At 40.4% G+C, this 17486-nt stretch overlaps 1 protein-coding gene across 3 annotated transcripts in view; it reads left to right on the top strand.

The window, feature by feature from the left end:
- Positions 1–17486, top strand: part of svep1 (sushi, von Willebrand factor type A, EGF and pentraxin domain containing 1) — a 121565-nt gene that overhangs the window by 60559 nt on the left and 43520 nt on the right. For 2 of the 3 annotated variants that reach the window (XM_086279924.1, XM_086279915.1), the window contains exons 6-9: positions 8512–8670; positions 10433–10612; positions 13313–13492; positions 16302–16496. In XM_086279924.1, coding sequence (XP_086136050.1) covers positions 8512–8670; positions 10433–10612; positions 13313–13492; positions 16302–16496 — 714 coding nt within the window. Of the gene's footprint in view, positions 1–8511; positions 8671–10432; positions 10613–11368; positions 11484–13312; positions 13493–16301; positions 16497–17486 lie in introns of those variants that run through there. The other variant, XM_086279933.1, reaches the window with a different exon arrangement.

Here is a 17486-nt window from a genome sequence, read left to right as displayed (position 1 = left end):
AGTGTCCCCTACTCTAAACACAGATGTTATTAGATGATGGTGACAAAAACGTGATAAACGAATTTAAAAATATAACAGTAAAATGCAACAATGTTACAAATAAGACAAATTAATACTACAGGAAATTTGTTAATATTGGGATTTAGCGATGATAAAATTAACACTTTAATTCCAGTTAATTATTTTATTGTTGAGTGTGCTCTCGTTGCTACTCTCTATTTCTAATGTGACAGCTATTTCTTTCTGTGTGTTCTTTGTTGAAGTAGCTGCAATTCCAGCAGATTAGAACCAAGTATAAACACATTCATACATTTCCCCATCACCAAATGAATACATGCACATTTCAGTGACAATGCAACAAACAGTCTGCACTGCTGTAATTTCAAAGCTGGGCTTCATTTTAGTGAGCTACTGCTTTACAAGATGCGGACAGAAAACATCCAGCGGTAAATCTATATCAAAGAAAACATGCAGTAAATAAAATTAATAGTAAAATTGTGGAACTTTCAAACTGGGAATCTGAACATAACCAGCTCCTGATGCTGGGCATCAGTTACCATGGTGATTTTAGCCAGGTAAAAACAAGAGACGCAGAAAACTCTGATCTTAAACCCTACATCGCTTGCTAACCTATTAATTGTGCTTTGTAGTACAGGCCTCTGGACAGCCAGTCTCAAAGGAGGGAAAAATAGAAAAGCAGAAAATCACAACGAGATTCATGAAAACAAACATAAAGCAAGAAAAAAACAAAAGATGGCTTGCTTTCACTGAAACATGAAGATAAGTGAAAAATAAAGGCCAACATAGGGCTGCTCGATTATGGCAAAAATGATAATCACGATTATTTTCACTGAAATTGAGATCGCGATTATTTGACGATATTTATTTAACCCTTTAAGACCTACCATAGAACCAAGTCCGCCAGAGCTTATATTATTTTTTTACATGTTGTAGTGCCATTTGTGGGAGCATTTCAAGTTGCTATACAACTGTTATAGCCCATATTTTAATAATATGTATGCATTAAGTCCATAGTAACTACATTAATTGCAAAAAAGTGCAATAAACTACAAAAAAATTGAAAATTGTTTTTGTTTTTTAACATATATTTCTACTTGGAGAAATTTAAGAGGTTTATCCCTCAAAACTTTAAATACAAAAAAGTTTATTTTGAGTGTCTTCATAGTTTTATTTTGGAGATACAGCAATTTTTATATACACTGCAGGAAAAACAAAAACAATCCTATGATGCAAATTTGCAAAGAAAACAGCAGGTGCATCAAAATAAACTATTTCCAGCAGTGCAATTCGAGTTCTAAGCATCTCAGAAACTATTCAGAAAAGTCAAACATGACCAGTATAGGCTTTTAAATTACAGAAAGTCAGTGAGAAATATAACTGAGGGTCCTTTTTAGCTGATCAGATCGGCAAAGCGTGTTTCTGGAATATTATGTTTTTGTTCCTGCAAGCGCTTTTTATGCAATTTATGTGGAAGGAAACCGTGACCGAGGACAAGCTGATGGCATAAGATGTAAGTTTCATATGCAAAACAAATTATTGCGCTAGCTTACACGGTTCATGTTCTACAGGGATTTAAAAATAGTTACACAAAACAGAGCGTGCTGCTCTGACCGGCTTTAAAGGGTTAACAATAACAATGTATTGAATAATGACTTTAAAAAATAATATAAAATAGTGTGCAACACCACTGAAGTTTTTTTTACCTCTCTTTTCAACCAACGGCAGTCACTCTCCAAATAACTTCTGCTTAGCTTTCCGAGCTTCCCTCGGGTCCTCTTAATCAGCGGTCTCCAACCTTTTTTGCGCCACGGATGGTTTATGCCCGACAATATTTTCACGGACCGGCCTTTAAGGTGTCGCGGATAAATGAGGGAGGGGCTAATAATCGGCTCAGTCATTTTTAATGATCGTTGAAAGCCCAGATCGTAATCGTGATTAAAATTCGATTAATTGAGCAGCCCTAGGCCAACACCAGGAATGACTAAGAGCTAAAGGAAACCACGAGGACCACGAAACCTCTACCCAAGAACCTAAATCAACAGCTGTCTGTTTGATACCAGCTTGGAGTATTTCAGTGCTAATTTCAGTCAGTAATTAAAAAGTGTGTTGCCAAGTGACTTAGCAACCACAGTGACTGACATGACTCAACTTTTTTGAGGTTTCAGATTGTTTCAAAGTTGACTACAGTCTTATTTCAGTTTGTTGTAAAACATAAAAGATTTATGTTCAGAATAGCATGTGGGAAGCAGTGGCTGCACAAGTACTGTATGGATTAACTTGTGTGTTTTGAAGCATGTGTTTGTGGATTTTTTTGGACTAAGCAGAATATGTATCTCTCAGATGAAAACCGCTCTCCCTCTCTGCCTGTTTGTCCTTGTGGCTGAGGAGGCAGATGTTCTCGCTTTCCCTCTGGATCTCCTTTCATCGTTTCCGTCCCGGTCTGTTTTTAGGCCCGGCTAATCGAACCCAGTCTCTCCCCCTGAGACCAAAAAAAAAAAAAGATTCTCGTGTGATAGTAACTTTGGCTCCCGGACATGACATGTCTGCCAGTTTAAATGACTTACTTCATATTAAGAGAGAAGACTTTAACAGATGAACGTGCCTGTGCTTGGTTTTGTCATTTTCTTTTCAGCTTAATATTTAATGCTGAGAGAGTGTATTCTTATTCTTTCCTGTAATATGTGTTAGCGACGCTTTAGACAGTTAATTCTCACAAGCTAGAAGTTTTTGTTTTCAGAAGTAAAGTTTGACCCTGATCTATATCAGTGATGAGGGCTGTTTCTACTAAAGTGGGGAACATGTTGTTGTTTTTATGATCATTACAGGAAGCAGATGTAGAGAGTTTGCTTGTGAGGAATTCCTTCAGATTTAATTTGCAAATCTTCCATTTAATACAGACACATCTGCTAATTAGTGCTAACATATACATGCAAAACACAACAAAAGAAGAACAGAGTTTTTAGAATAAACAGCATAGACAAGCCACATTTATCATCAAATAATCACTTTATCAAATAAGCACTGCAAACATGATACCCAGTGAACTATGTCAGCATCCACCAGCCTCCAGTAATGCACAACTTTAAGTATTACAACAGTGTAAACAGGTGAGCTGTGAGGACTATGTGAGCTGTAGAAACCAAAACCTGTTTCTTACTGTTCTCTAACTCCTCCTAGACGCTGTTATCAACCTGGATGAAATGCTGAGATGAGAAAAAACTAAACTAATCACACAGAAGTTTTTGCCAACCTGTTGGGTAATACACTGGTCACTCGTTTATCGCGGGTGTTAAGTTCTAAAAATAACCCGCGATAGGTGAAATCCGTGAAGTAGCTTTATTTTTTACAATTATTATAGATGTTATAAAGCTGTATAACCCCTCACTACACACTTTATACTCTTTTCTCAGACAGGCATGAACATTTTCAAACTTTCCTCTCTTGTTTAAACACTCTCTAAGTTTAAACCTTGTGTAACTACAGCCTTATTTACTTGATCTTACATTTTTACCCTGATTGTCACACATTCAAAGTTAACAACAAGTGGTTAGTTGTCATATGTCTATGAAACCTCAATAGGACTGGAAGTCCTTTTCCACAGATACCATAAGATCTTAAAACCTTTAGGTAGAAGGAAGGTTGAAGGCACTTCTGCACTGGCTTAATTTTCTGATCTGGAAGCTTTGCCCATGTTTTATACCGTCTGCTAATTGCAGAAAGACTTCCAGTTGTAGAGAGGTCCAGGGGTTAACGGTTTTCTGACTTCTGTAAACACTGTCGGCTGAGTTTCCTGCTGGATTGTGGGTTTTTTTTAATAAATCCTGGTCATGCCATGTTTCAAAAAGGAGAGCTATCCTGTACCCATGATAGTCACTCTCTGACCACTTGAATTGAAAAGTGTCTGGCCGTTGAACAAGTGGCTTTACAGTCAGATTTGCCCCGCCTCACCACAATCTTTCAAAATGAATCAACAGTGAATACGCTGATCGTGATGCATCAAAACAGGCCTTCAGAAACCAATCGATGATGTCACAGCATCTCTGTTCATTCTGTTTGTGGTTTAACCTGAAGGTCTTGTTTTTTGGCCTTTGGAGGAACTGCTCTTTTGCGCTGGATTCGTGTCTCTGCCCCAGAGGTTGCAGATTATTTAACACACTTTTGTTGCTCTAGTGAATTTTTACTACAACAGGATTGTGGAAGTAGAATTGACCTAAAACAGATGTGTTTAAATCCTTTTATAAACATTGAGGTCTATGACTTTAGTTTTCAGTACAGTTGTAGAATCAGTTCATCGCCCGTCTACTCATAGTTTTTGTTTAGTTTTGGGTGGAGCAGACAGGTCACGTCAGCGGCTGAGAGAATCAAAGTCGGCCTCCACTTTACAGAAAGATAAAGGAGACGTGTTTCGTTGGGAAAACACGCATCCATTTCGATAAAGGCTCTTTATCTTATCTGCCTGTTTTCTTGTAATGTGTTTGGCTGTCTCACAACGTCCTTTATTAAAGTAATATTTCTCCCTTGTGCACCATGACACCATTAGACTTAGACAGCTGCTCGTTTTAAATGCATATATTATTACTGGGTATTTCTCTTCATTATTAGTCAAACATTGCTCTAACTTCAAATAAGCAGCCTCAGATCAGAGACCGTCTCTTCTCCTTCCTTAGATCATTACTGGGTACACTAGTTTTCTTTGACCAGCTGCCGTCCCTCCACATGGTTACAGCCCAGTCCCAACACAGCGGGATCTTTCTGTTTCATGGTCATCTGGCTGCTGACGGTTCACTTCCTCTCTAAATGAAGGGTACAGTGCACCAGAGTTTACTTCACAGCCATAGGCAATAAGCAGACGGACCCAAAATGAGATTTTTGACTGCTGTGCAATTCAGCAGGATCCAAATACAATTAGTATCCATATGGGGTCTGCCTTTTGGAGCTCTGATGCATTTTAAAGGAAGTTCGCAAAGTTTTCTGTGTGTTAACTTTCCATTTTTTAAAGCATTTTATTTAGGAGTCACAGCTGCTTGTTCTTTCATCATATATCCTTTCCTCTTATACACTGTGTGTGTGTGTGTGTGTGTGTGTGTGTGTGTGTGTGTGTGTGTGTGTGTGTGTGTGTGTGTGTACAGTCATCATGTATGTGTCTGCATTTCTACCTGCCAGCACATGCATCCTGCCAGGAACTGAAATTTTATATTTTTCAGATACAGTATTTCCACTGTTGCACACTGGGTGAATTATTATTCACATTAAAACTAACTAGGCTTCCTGTAAACCTTAAATGAAGCCGTAAAACAGATTCCCGAGGACTCGCACAGAGAGGACACTTTCAGCTGTCGTTACGTCTTATGTAAGATGCCTCCTCGGAGTTTCAAAAACACACTGAGGAGAAGACGCATCAGCTGCTTTTGTTATCAAGCGAGAGCAGCAGACCCATGCTGTCTGCACCAGGGCAGGTATGCCACATGGTTTTTCTTTGAGTGTGTGTGTTTTGATGTGGGTTACTGGGTGCGTTTCAGTGCCAGCAGCCGGTGCCTGCTTTACAGTCGGTTAACATCTCCTGGCTGACCTGCAGCAGCCGAGGAGGAGGGAGCGAGTGTCGGGACAGGCCAGGCTGGCACTGGCTCAGCAGTGGAAAGTCACACCTGGCCTCTGGCTTAGCAGCGAGTAAATGAGTTGTGAAGAATATTAGTACTGTCGATTCTCTGTTGCACTTTATAATTAAACCTGCTCGCTAAATGTCTCTCTTTAACAAAGCCGGAGACCTCGTTACTGCTCCCACTGCTGTCATTTCTATTTAAAATAGTACTAAAGCTCATAATTAGTCTTGGTGCTAACATTAAAGGGTTTTCAATCCCATCAGATATCCCACGTGGATGTACTTTTAAAAAATGTATTAAACGTGTTTAAACGATGTGTGTGGGTGTGGCTCTAGAGACTTTATGATTTTTCTCGTTTTAAACGCACGGCACCAAATTAAACCGTCTGAAACTCCCTCCTCTCTGGAGCCTGTTGTGATTTGGCTGTCGTCAGTGTTGTGGATTTGTTTTTCCAATTAATGCAAACAACTCTTGGAAGCGCTTGAATAGACCGTGACATTTGTAACGGTGCAGCAGCCAGGAATGAAATGACAACTGTTATATTAACAAATTAACTCCAATATTTTGGTCCTTTCTCAATATGAATCTTTGCGACTCTTTCAGCTTGTAACCGCAATCTCACTTAAACACTAAGAGTTATTCATAAGTCATAAGTAATTCCTGGAAATGTGGGTTTGATTATGTGGGGTTGTCGATGATGATCATAGTTTAGTCAGGACCGCTGTAGTCCTCATTTACACAGGCCCAGAGGTGAGTCAGTGCTAGGGGACGGGGTCTTCTCCAACTAGATGGCGAGTGGTTGCTGGGTGAAGTCAGTCGCAAAGAGAGTGGTGCATCAAAAGCCTCCTAGTCATTGCTTTAGTTGCTACCAGATTGCCGTAATCACCCATAATTTGTGTAGATGCGAAAATTGTCTGAAAACACTGGCTAGGTAACACTGAGCGGTAGTGACACTTGAAACGGAGCCATGCATACCGGAAAAGGAGAGCGTTCACCTCCAAAGTGAAACCCGTGTCTTATTATTGCCAATACTTGTCAAAGGTACAGCTTTTACTCTGAAAGTGAATGGTCTTTGTTTCCAGATCGCACTCTTCACATCTTTACTGCCGCTTAGCGAGTAATTGGCAAAGGTTGGAAAGTCCAAGTTGGTGTTACAAACTACAGGTGAACTGCTGGTGACCAAAGCTAACACAAGGAGCTTTTCAGTGCAGCAACCTTCCACAACCACTTGCCAACCAGTCTGGGACACATTTTTTCCCTAGCAACTGATGGTTGCCGCATGGTTGCCAACCAATCACTGAACCTCTGTCTCAACACATATTTGATATGAAACCAGCACATGACATGACGGTATTGTTTTAAATATATTTATTAAGAATCTGATACAATAAAATTATTCAGGTTAAAATTAGTGCTTCAGACATTAAGCAGACAATTTGGGAGCAGTGATGTAACCATGAGGGAAATAATCATCTGTGTTTTCCCCCTAACCCTGTGTTTTGGAGACTGACAACTCAAAAATATTTCGATATTTTGTTAAAAATATAAAGAGTTTTTGAAACATTTCAGTTACTTTTTTGTCAGCTTGTTGTTTAGACGTCAGAGATCTTTTTTTTAAGAGCAAATATTTATATTGTTGTAGTGTAGGGTTGGGATTAATGGTAATAAACCAATTAGATCTGTGCGTTGTAAGAGATTTGCTGTTCTGATGTAGAGAAGGGTGAGCCATCAGCTAATGTGGTCTGGCACTGAGATCAGCTGATCTGTGGGACTGTGGCTGAGCCCGACTTCAAGGTCTACCTGGTTCGATTTTACAAGAGTTAGTTAGTGTTACTTCTGCAGGTAATCCTGGGAGCGTTTTCCTGACTCTACCAGAGGACGTGATGGTAAATTGTGTACAATCTTAAATAACTGAAAAGATCTTCAAGGATCACATGACTACAGCTTCCATCACAGTGGATACAGAGGAACAAAAACAAAACATTTCATTTGGTCTACTGCAAAATACACCAGTAATCACAGTGAATTATGGGAATTGCTGGCTCAAATAATCGTTTGTGAGAAAGTACCAAGATAACAGCTGGTAAGAGCCCTTGTCCCCAGTAACAGCATAATTCAAATAATCATAATCTGATTTTTAGAGGTAATTCCAAGCAGTTAAACATCAGAGACTTATGAGGTCATTGCAGATTACATCAGTGAATTATGTCATTAATCAGGTAATCTGCTCTTTATTACAACCCAAATGAGAAAGTAGCTTTATTTTGATTCATTTTCACTGCACCCGTTTTCAGAAGTTGATCTATGAATAAAAGAAGGTTTAACGAGGTTCATTCGACCCCAACCCCTCCTCCTCATTCAGCCTCACAGCGTGCTGTGACCTGATCCGACTCAGGTGATGCTAATAGGAAACACACTGCATCCTGTGAATGAGTGCAGGTGATCAAAAAGGATTTTCTAATGTTTCCCATGTGCATAACTGGGTTTAGATGCTCATAAAGCTTTCTTTGATTGTTGCATTTCTTTGTAATAAAGATGGTGTTCAGTGCCACAAAAGTTTTCCCTGCCTGGAATAATTAACTTTGAGCTGGACTCTTCTTTTTTACCTTGCCAGAAGAATCATTTTGTCATATTTGCCAGATTTTCCACTGCTACATGTCCAGACATGAAAATGATTAAAGTCTGCTCATAAATCTGCGAAGCTATTTTTCACTTCTGTCCGTGAAGCTTTTCGATGTCTTGCAGTCGTCAGACAGTTTTTCATTTCAGCAAAACTTTCATTTTGTACACGCCCGTCCAGCTTTTCCTACCAGATGTCTCTTTGTGTCTTACTTGTGTTTAAATTAAGAAGGGATTTGTTTTTTAACTGCAGTATCTCTCATCTTAACAGCATGCCCACCTGGAACTTATAAACCAGAGGGAACACCGGGAGGTGTGAGCACCTGCCTGCCCTGCCCTGACGCCCAGCACACCTCCCAGCCTGGCAGCACCTCCCCCGACGACTGTGTCTGCAAGCCGGGCTATAAGCCAATGGGCATGGCCTGCCAAGGTAAAAGCATCCGATGCATTAAATAAGCAAGTGGATACGTGTGAAACAGGATGATGGTCTCTTCTGTGTTGCCTTTCTAAAAGCTTTAATACTTTAGTCCTGCTGATCTGAATATTGAGAGTTACACAGTGTTTTTAGTGTTTTCTAGCTTTAAGAACAGTGTTTTTAATTAAGCTGTTTGCATGAGCAAAAATATTCACATGCAAAAATCCCCACTTGCACTTTTCCTGTTCAGCCCACCTGAACCAGAGCTTCTATTACAAGACCATCTATTATTATAATATTCTTGTATTACAATTGTTTTGAATGTTTTGCTTAATCTGCATAGGCGAACCGCAGATTATGATAGATTCACTGAGCTTTAATGATACAATATAAAACTGCAGTAAGTTGTGTGTGTGAGTGAAGCTTCAAAAACAAGAAGGCAAAACATTTATCTGTTTGTTTCAAAGCATCACAAGGGGATATTGGAGGGTACGAACCCCAATGTGATCGCACCAGGTTTCATCTAAAAGATTTGATCTGATCCCTTGGTGCAGAGGATGAATATGCTCTCAGGGACAAAGTCTATCCTATCTTATTTGTCTACAAACTAGATATCATGAAACCTGTGTTGTGTATGAGTTTTCAGTGTGTTTTAAATAAAATGTCATCCTGAGCCTTCTGTGTTCTCCTCTCTCTGCATCATGCTTTAATTACTTTTCATGTTCCAGTGGGACTTTTTATTGTTGGTTTACTTCCTGTTTTTATTCTTCTGCCTGTGTCTCATTCCTGCATTTTTTCAGATCATCTGTTTGTCCTCCCGATGTTCTTATCAGTTTTTTCCCATATTAGCCAACCCGTTTTCCTACGGAAGCCCTTTTCTGCCTTTTTAAAAATAAAAAATAAAACAATTCTGACAGGAGGAAGTTAAAATAATAATAAAAAAAACGAACTTGAAATTTGTGGCCGAAACAAGCTTCCATAGTTTTCCAACAAGTGTCCTGCTTTTTCCCACTTTGCCTCCTTGTATCTTTTCCTCTCCTCTGTTTAATTCTCCTATACTTGTCTCCTGCATATAGGACAACAAACAGCCACTTCACAGGTACTCAGCTTCGTTAGAGGTTAAATACCTGGAGCTTTCCAACAGCTATTAGAACTGAGGAAACCGTTCAGATGAGACATGAAACATCTTTCTAACTGTATTCAGGGCAAAAACTCTTTAGGTTGAAAGTCTCTTGAGCGTCCTAGCCTGCTCTCATTCTGTCCCCAACATGTGATTTGTAATGGTGAACACACATTTTAAAATGTGTATAAACATGCTTCCTAACAGAGAAATATGTTTCGTGAAGTAGGAATTTGTGGCCTGTAATCGCTTTCAGGAATAGTGGTGAAAAACATGAAGGGCAGTAAAAGAAGTGATAATCTGGTGAATTAACTGGAACAAAAAAACAAGATATTCCTCAGAGGTATGGGATGACAGCATCATGTATCCAGTAATTTTGCCAGTCCTCCCATTCCTCGAAGAATGAGCCAGTGATTTCCAAACAGCAGTTCATCTGAACACATTGAGCTCCATTAATCACCACAGTCATGCACTGCTTTCTACTTTCTCAGGCAGGAAGAGAAAATAGAGTGTTGAAGGTTGATATGCTGTAATTTTCTGCTTACTTGTTTTTTTATTCAGTTTTTATCAACAAAATCAACTTTCTGTCATAGTGTGTCAGTTTGTGTGTTAGCTGTAATGTAAAATTCACCCGCTCCTCTCCTCTCCTCTCCTCAGTGATACATTGTCCAGCACTGTTGCCCCCAGATTATGGCTTCTTTGTCCAGAATGTATGTAACAACCACTTTGACGCGGCCTGTGGTGTGCGATGCGAGCCCGGTTTTGACCTCCAAGGAACCGGCATCAGACTCTGCCAGGCTGATGGCACCTGGTCAGGGACACCGGCCAGCTGCAGAGGTGAGGAGAAAGCCTGATGCATGTAATATTACAATGATGATCATCACAGGATCATCACACAATGAAACTTTTGTTGATGAAAAATCCCTCAAGACTTTCAGCTGAGAAATATACACAGCTGTGAAAATCAGCATACTTAAGAAGCTTTTTAATTTTCTTTTAAAACAACTATTGGCTGATTGATTGATTAAATGGTTTTTCTTTTTTTCTGTCATATGTGCCCAAGTACATGTCTGTGAACCAAAAGTTCAGGGATCAGATATTCAGTTTCACAGTTTTGGTCGTCCAGCCATCATTCATTTTCTTCCTCTTATCCAGTTCAGGGTTGAGGTGGGGATGAAGCCTATCCTAGCTGCCACAGGGCGAGAGGCAGGGTACACCTGGACTACTCGTCTATGGGCAATTTAGAATCACCAGAACTGATCTACATACACAGAAATCCTAACAGATCACATCAACTCTAAAACTTAAGCTTACAGATCGAAACCAGAAATTCCTCCATAAATAGAGTCGTAGTTACTGCAGACTGGGAGGCAATTTTACCTGCAAATTGATGCAGGCGGTCAGCAACTTTCCTTTTCTGTAGGAATATGACCAGAATACAACCAGCTGACTGGAGTACTCCAATACCAAGAGATGCATCACAGGCGAGTTGTGCGCATTGGTGCAGACTGACGACAATCCCCTTGAGTCAGAGTGAAGTTGTTTGGAGGCAGGTTGCCTCCCATCAGACAACCTGAGCAATCGCCCTGCCATCAAAAGTATCCGTCCTGAGTTTGAGGGTTTCCACAAACCGCTTCTGGGTAACCAGTTGGTTGCTGCAACTATATGCAAAGATTCTCAGAGAGCCAAAAATGTAACAACGTCACTGGTGAGCCACCGATTTACTCCTAGTCACGCAGAGGTGGCCGTCATATTTTTGCTCTAGTGTGACTGCGCCATAAGAACTGTGATTCATGCAGACGTTTTTTATTAGAGTCCAAGAATAAAAATATGCAGCTGGAAGCAAGCGTAATAGGTTCCCGTTATATTATTAAGCTTTAAGTGAGAGGCCTTTAATAAATTACCGACATATAACACCATGCCATTACAAACACAAGCCCGTTTAAAGCAGGCACGATGATATACGTATGGTACTTTTTTGCAGCGTTCATTTGTGTGTGCGTTTGTGGATTTATTTTAAATATCACCCAGCCAGTATTTAGTCTAGCTTTTTCTCTGCACCCTAATGTCCCATCATATCTCAAAAACTGAGAAGAAAAGTAAACAGTGAGGCAGTAGTCGAATGTCGAAGTCAGATGGGCTATTAAAAAGATTTTTGTAGTGATCTTCTCATCGTTTAAGGCTTTTTGATTAGTCTGCTTCTTGATTGATTGTAGTGTTAATGCATGGTGGTATAATGCTGCTCTGTTCTGATATAGTCGCAGCTAAATGTGTCTGACGTGCTTTACATATTTCATCATACAGTACTCAGGGTGCATAGTTATGACACTGAAACACAGAAGCTTTTGTGATTGATCGCAGCAGGTTCTTCCACACCATATCTCATATAATTCCTCATTAAACCCTAATCAAAGCATCGCCTCGCCTCTGACGCCCGCCAGCATTTATAAACATTTCTGTAGCCCTAAATCACTTCATCCAGATGTAAGACGTGTCTCGATCTCTTGTACTGATTTGCTTTGAGTTTCCTAAAAGTCACAGTCGGTGTGTGTTAGCACGTAAAGCTCTCTCGGCATAGATTGAGATCATATGTGTTTAGACTGAAAGAGGAATCAACGTTTACTGGGAGACTACTGCTTTTCTGCCAGGCCAGATGTTGAGAGGAAGAAAGGTAGGGGAGGATTCAATTAAAGAGAGGTTGCTCATGGATGAAGAAAGAGGATGAAGATTGCGCGGAAGGAAGCAGAACGGAAAGAAAGCTGAGAAGAGAGAGCTAAGGTCAAAGGATTAATGAGGAAAGTGCCAGTTTTAACAGAAAGGCAGCAGCGGCAGCAGCGTGACTCATACAAATACCAAGACACTGAATACTAAAGGGTGTGTGTTGAAGATTTATAGTATGTGGCTTTGGGTATATGTTTCCTATGTGTGTGTGCATATGTCTGCTTGTATGTGTTACTCTGAGTCTAGTCTTTACCACATACTGTTGGACCTCCCAGCTAGTTAAGCCCTGGGGGAGACGGGGGGGTCTACTCTGAACTGCCTGTCTGTCTATGGATGGTGATGAGAAATAACACACTACACACCCTTTTCTAGACCTCAGCATAACTCAGAACAGACACACACACACCAGGATTTTCTTTGTTTATTTCATTCGGGACTTTCACACTTTGGGTTAAATCATAGGTCACAGTTTATAGCAAACACATACTGCTGTACATCCCTGCAGTTTACTCCTCCTCTGCACGTTGTGGGTGTTTAACAGTTACAGCAAACAAAATAATCAAATATTTTGTGTTTAAGTTATCTTGAAATGTACAGTTTGTCACTGTTTGTCATTATTCGAGGCCACACTTCCTATTTTTCTGAACCTTTTGTTCCCTCTGTGTCTCAACAGGAAATTAAATAGATAGAAGTGGCAAAATAAACCCAAGCAACAGAAGATACAGATCCAGCTGAATATGATAATAAATAAAGCAGACTTTGTTTTTCTGTTTTGTTGGTTTGGGTTCTTCTGTTTATTTTCTCCTATCTTTGCAGTACGCTCCTGCCCGCACCTGTCCCTGCCCCAGCACGGCTTCCTGAGTTGCAGCAACAGCTTTGGCTCCTACAGGGTGGTGTGTCAGGTGGGCTGTGATCGGGGCTACAGATTAGAGGGAGACTCCGAACTCACCTGCCAGGCAAACTACCAATGGAGTGGGCCCCAACCTCGGTGTGTGGGTAAGCTTTCACTCCACTGTCAGCCACTATCTCACACCGTATCCTAGTAAGATGGAGAAACTCGGCTTCGTGCTGTCATGGGTTTAATTTGCTATATCAGTGGCTTTTCTAAACCTCATATCTGAAAGCAACATATGATTACAAAACATGACTCCAACATTCACTGCAAGAATAAAAAAAGAAAAATGCCCCACGGCTGGTTGTGATGATGCATTGAGAGTTTTTGAACCTTTGGCTTTACTGATTCATCTGCCAGCATCTTGTTTTTTCGGTGCTGTAGCGCTACATTTCCAGCTGAAACTTGCAGTATACTGTTAATGTTATCAAGTGTGGTCGAGAGGTCTGGTTCAGTGAAATCAAGTGACTTTTAACCCATTTAAAAAGTCTTGCAAATAATTAGGTTAACTGTTAACAGGTCAGTAATGTGACTGGATATTACAAACAACATCTTAGAGAAGGAAATATTCAAAAGAACTGTGTTTACAAATGGTGGAATAATTTCAGAATAATATTCATTAGCGTAAATCTTTGAAGACTTTTAATCACTGGCAGTACAAACAATACAAATACACTAAAGATCAAAAGTTGTCACATCTTAAAATGGAAATAAAACTCTTTGCATTCAGTTTTTATTTTACGCATCGTCCCAACTTTATCAGAGCTGGGCTTGTAAATAAATAGTGTCAAAATCCAATAACAGCTAAAGCATTGATTTGGGCACCGAGAGAAGTAACGGAGGCAAAAAGTGAAGCCAAAAGATCATGTAGCTGAACAATAGAGAGCTTTGAACACAAAAACAATTTTTAAATCAGCTCTACGTGTTACAGGTAGCTAAAAATGTACGATTTATGTTCTTTGAGTTATTATTTGGATTTTTTAGCTTTAATTGAACAGTAGCGTGAGAGTGCTGGAAATGATATGCAGGGATTGGTCTGGGATGGACTCAAACCCGAGTTCCTACATTAGCCTTCAGCATGTAGGAGCGGCCTTGTGTTGGCTTTTCTATCCACCACTTACAAGTCAAACAGCCTGAAAGCGCTCAGATTAGCTGAGGTGGCAGCTAGTTGTAAACTTTAGGTCTAATTACATTTTAAGCTGGTGAGTTATAGAAATTAAACTCCTCCCCAGCTGCCACGAAGAGTCAATTTGTATTATTATCAGGGTGTAAACCTGCGTATTTGTGATGGACACACGAGGAACTGTTTTTTTGTGCACTTTTTTTGTTGGCTTAATTTTTCAGCCATGGATGTTGCTGCTTAGACATAACCTGCTGCCTGTTCAGTTATTTTTGTGTGCTCAAGTGTGGTTTTGTTTTTGGCACCAAACTGTTTTATTCCAGGACTTTAACAAAGTGGCACATTCTGTATTTTCCCCATTTTGGGCTAAAAATAATTCATTCCCAGTTTAATAACCCTCGTCACATCGTATCCAAGAGAATTCATCTATTACAGCGACATCTTGACTTGTCTTCAGTCAAAGTCTTAGTATTCCTTCATCTGTGGAGTTAAATCCGATTTATTCATGCAGTTATTGAATTAGCATTGTTTTCCATAATAAATCTTCCCAGCCTTGCTTTCACTCAGATACACAGCAGTCCTCTCTGACAGTAAATATGTCTTGCAGCATGACTATCATTCAACTGAGTGCTCGCATGATTTGTTTTGCTTCTGCTTACTGAAACGTGTCTGGCTGAAAAAACACAAAGACAATCTATCAAACAAATGGCCCCGATCTGGGTTCCTATGAAAAAACGGTGTAGTTTACAAGCGTATGTAAACACGCATATACAGCGGTTAAACATATGGGGCGTGTTTGCGCAGAGACCCGCCATGGCACAAGACACATCTGCTTTCTCACAGCAAAGCTACAGTTACCACATATACACAACACAAAATTACCCACACACTCCAAAACTGATAGTTAAGTCAAAATAGTCGCACACACTAGTGCCCACCACAGAGAGCACCCAGGTCATGCACACGAACACACAAAAAAGGGACAGTGTGAGAGCGTTTAGCCACAAATCTCCGGCCGGTGCTGACTCACTTCCAACCAACCAGCTAGATGCACTATTTAAAAACGCCTGAGCCATCTGCTACCAAAAAACTCTCTCCATTCCTTTATCAATAACTCCAATCTCTGCACTGAGTGAGCCGCTGCTTGTTTGTTTGGCCACCTCTGCATTTTCCTGCAGACTTTAGCACAACTAAGAGGACTCTGCGGGCTGCCGTTGGTTTGTTTCTGTGTTTGCTTGCTCTGTGGTGAAAGAGGATCAGCTCGGCTGCCCTGAGAGGATGCTGAGATAGATTTTTTTTTTTTCATCCGATTGTAATCCCCGATGTCGAATATCCCTCGGAGTGAGCTTTCCCTGCAAAGCAGCTACAGCTAGAGCCAATGAAACTGAGATTTGGCGAGGGAGAGAATGAAAACGATCTATCCGTCATCAAGAAAAAAGCCACACTGGCCTCCAGAAATGCTTGAAAGGCCTCCTGTGTACGAGCCCTGCGGTCAGCGCTTTCTTAAGTTGATTTCCGACCAAATGTTTGTCGTTTCCGTGCCAGTTTTTGATACACAGCGGCCGAGAATAGCTTTATTGTTGCCGTTTATGGTGGAGCCAGCTCAGAGGAAGATTTTATCACATTCGGTTAACACACAGGAAACACGGTCGAGATCTTCCAACTCTATTTTTTTTTCCACTCTTTTGTTCAGTGTTTTCCCAGTTTTATCTTTATAAGGAAATCTTTTCAGCTACTTTTAATAACAAACAAGAGACAGATTGATAATCTGTCTCTTGATCTTTCCCACCCAGAGGTGCGTTGCCCTCCCATCGTGACTCTGAAGAACATCTTTCTGTCCCCTCCTGCTTGTGGGAGAAGAGCAGTGTCTCCAGGCTTTTTTTGCCTCCTCAACTGTCGTCCAGGTTACAGTCTCCAGGGGAACAGGAAGGCGGTGTGCCTGAGCTCTGGGAACTGGACAGCCAATGTCTATAAAGCTGTCTGCACAGGTAACTGTGTGTGTGTGTGTGTGTGTGTGTGTGTGTGTGTGTGTGTGTGTGTGTGTCTTTTCCTAAAGAGGGAATCTATCTTTCCTTTCTGCAGGACTACGGTCAGGGCAGCGGTCAAAGCTGCAGTGGCTGTAAATTGTCTCTACAGTTGTAACAAGGAAGTAAAAAATACAGAGGCCAAGACCCCTCTGCTTGAAGCTCTGGAGGCTGAATGATGGAGTTTACAGTTAGGTTTGATCATTTTGTTTCTCCACATGACTTTGGAGTAGAAGAAGGGCCTGTATGCTCAGGTCCAGAAGTATTTTTGGAATTTTGCCACCACAGTGCAGTCAAGATATCAAACAATCAAGATGCGATTGACGTGCAGACTTTAGGGCTTAAAAAAAGTGTTTGTTTTGGATTTGTTCTTTTTAAGGATTTTTTTATACACAGTCCCCCATTTTCACAGGCTAAAAAGTAATTGGACAATTGGCCAGGTTAGGTCTGCTCCCTCATTAATCCAGGACAATCTAAGCACATAATAAACTTAGATTCCTACTTCACTAGAACTCTCAATGAGGTGTGAAAAATGGAGGCGACATCCAGATACTTATAGACCTGACTATGTAAAGGAGTCGTTTTGAAAATACAGACATTTCCTGTCTTTCTAAGATGCAGAAGGATCACGTCGGTACACCAAAGTGTGGTCAAAAAGTTCTGCATCTCTGCCAATTAAAATGTAAAAATCTGATTTAAATTTAGCCTATGTATGCTTCAGAGTTATCACTTTTGTAACACTTTAACTGTTTGTGATTCCTGCTTGGATCACTTGTGCATTCCTGATTCTTGCAGGATCTCCTGCTGTCAAATGATATGATGAGAAGGGCAGGTGAGAACTGAAGAGTGTATTTCTGTGGTTGAAGAATTCCTGCATTATAGATAGACAGCTTCAGTTGTTTTTTCCCTGAAGAAATTGTATTGTAGGTCTAGACCCAGCTATCATAACCAGTG

Source organism: Aulonocara sp. 'chitande type north' Nkhata Bay, linkage group LG3, assembly GCF_057382095.1.
Source record: "Aulonocara sp. 'chitande type north' Nkhata Bay isolate Kocher_YH1m ecotype deep benthic linkage group LG3, A_spYH_male_GT1.1, whole genome shotgun sequence".
In the NCBI taxonomy this organism is placed as follows: Eukaryota; Metazoa; Chordata; class Actinopteri; order Cichliformes; family Cichlidae; genus Aulonocara; species Aulonocara sp. 'chitande type north' Nkhata Bay.
The sequence above is the reverse complement of the archived record's forward strand: the minus strand, read 5'-3'. Positions and strand labels throughout refer to the sequence as shown.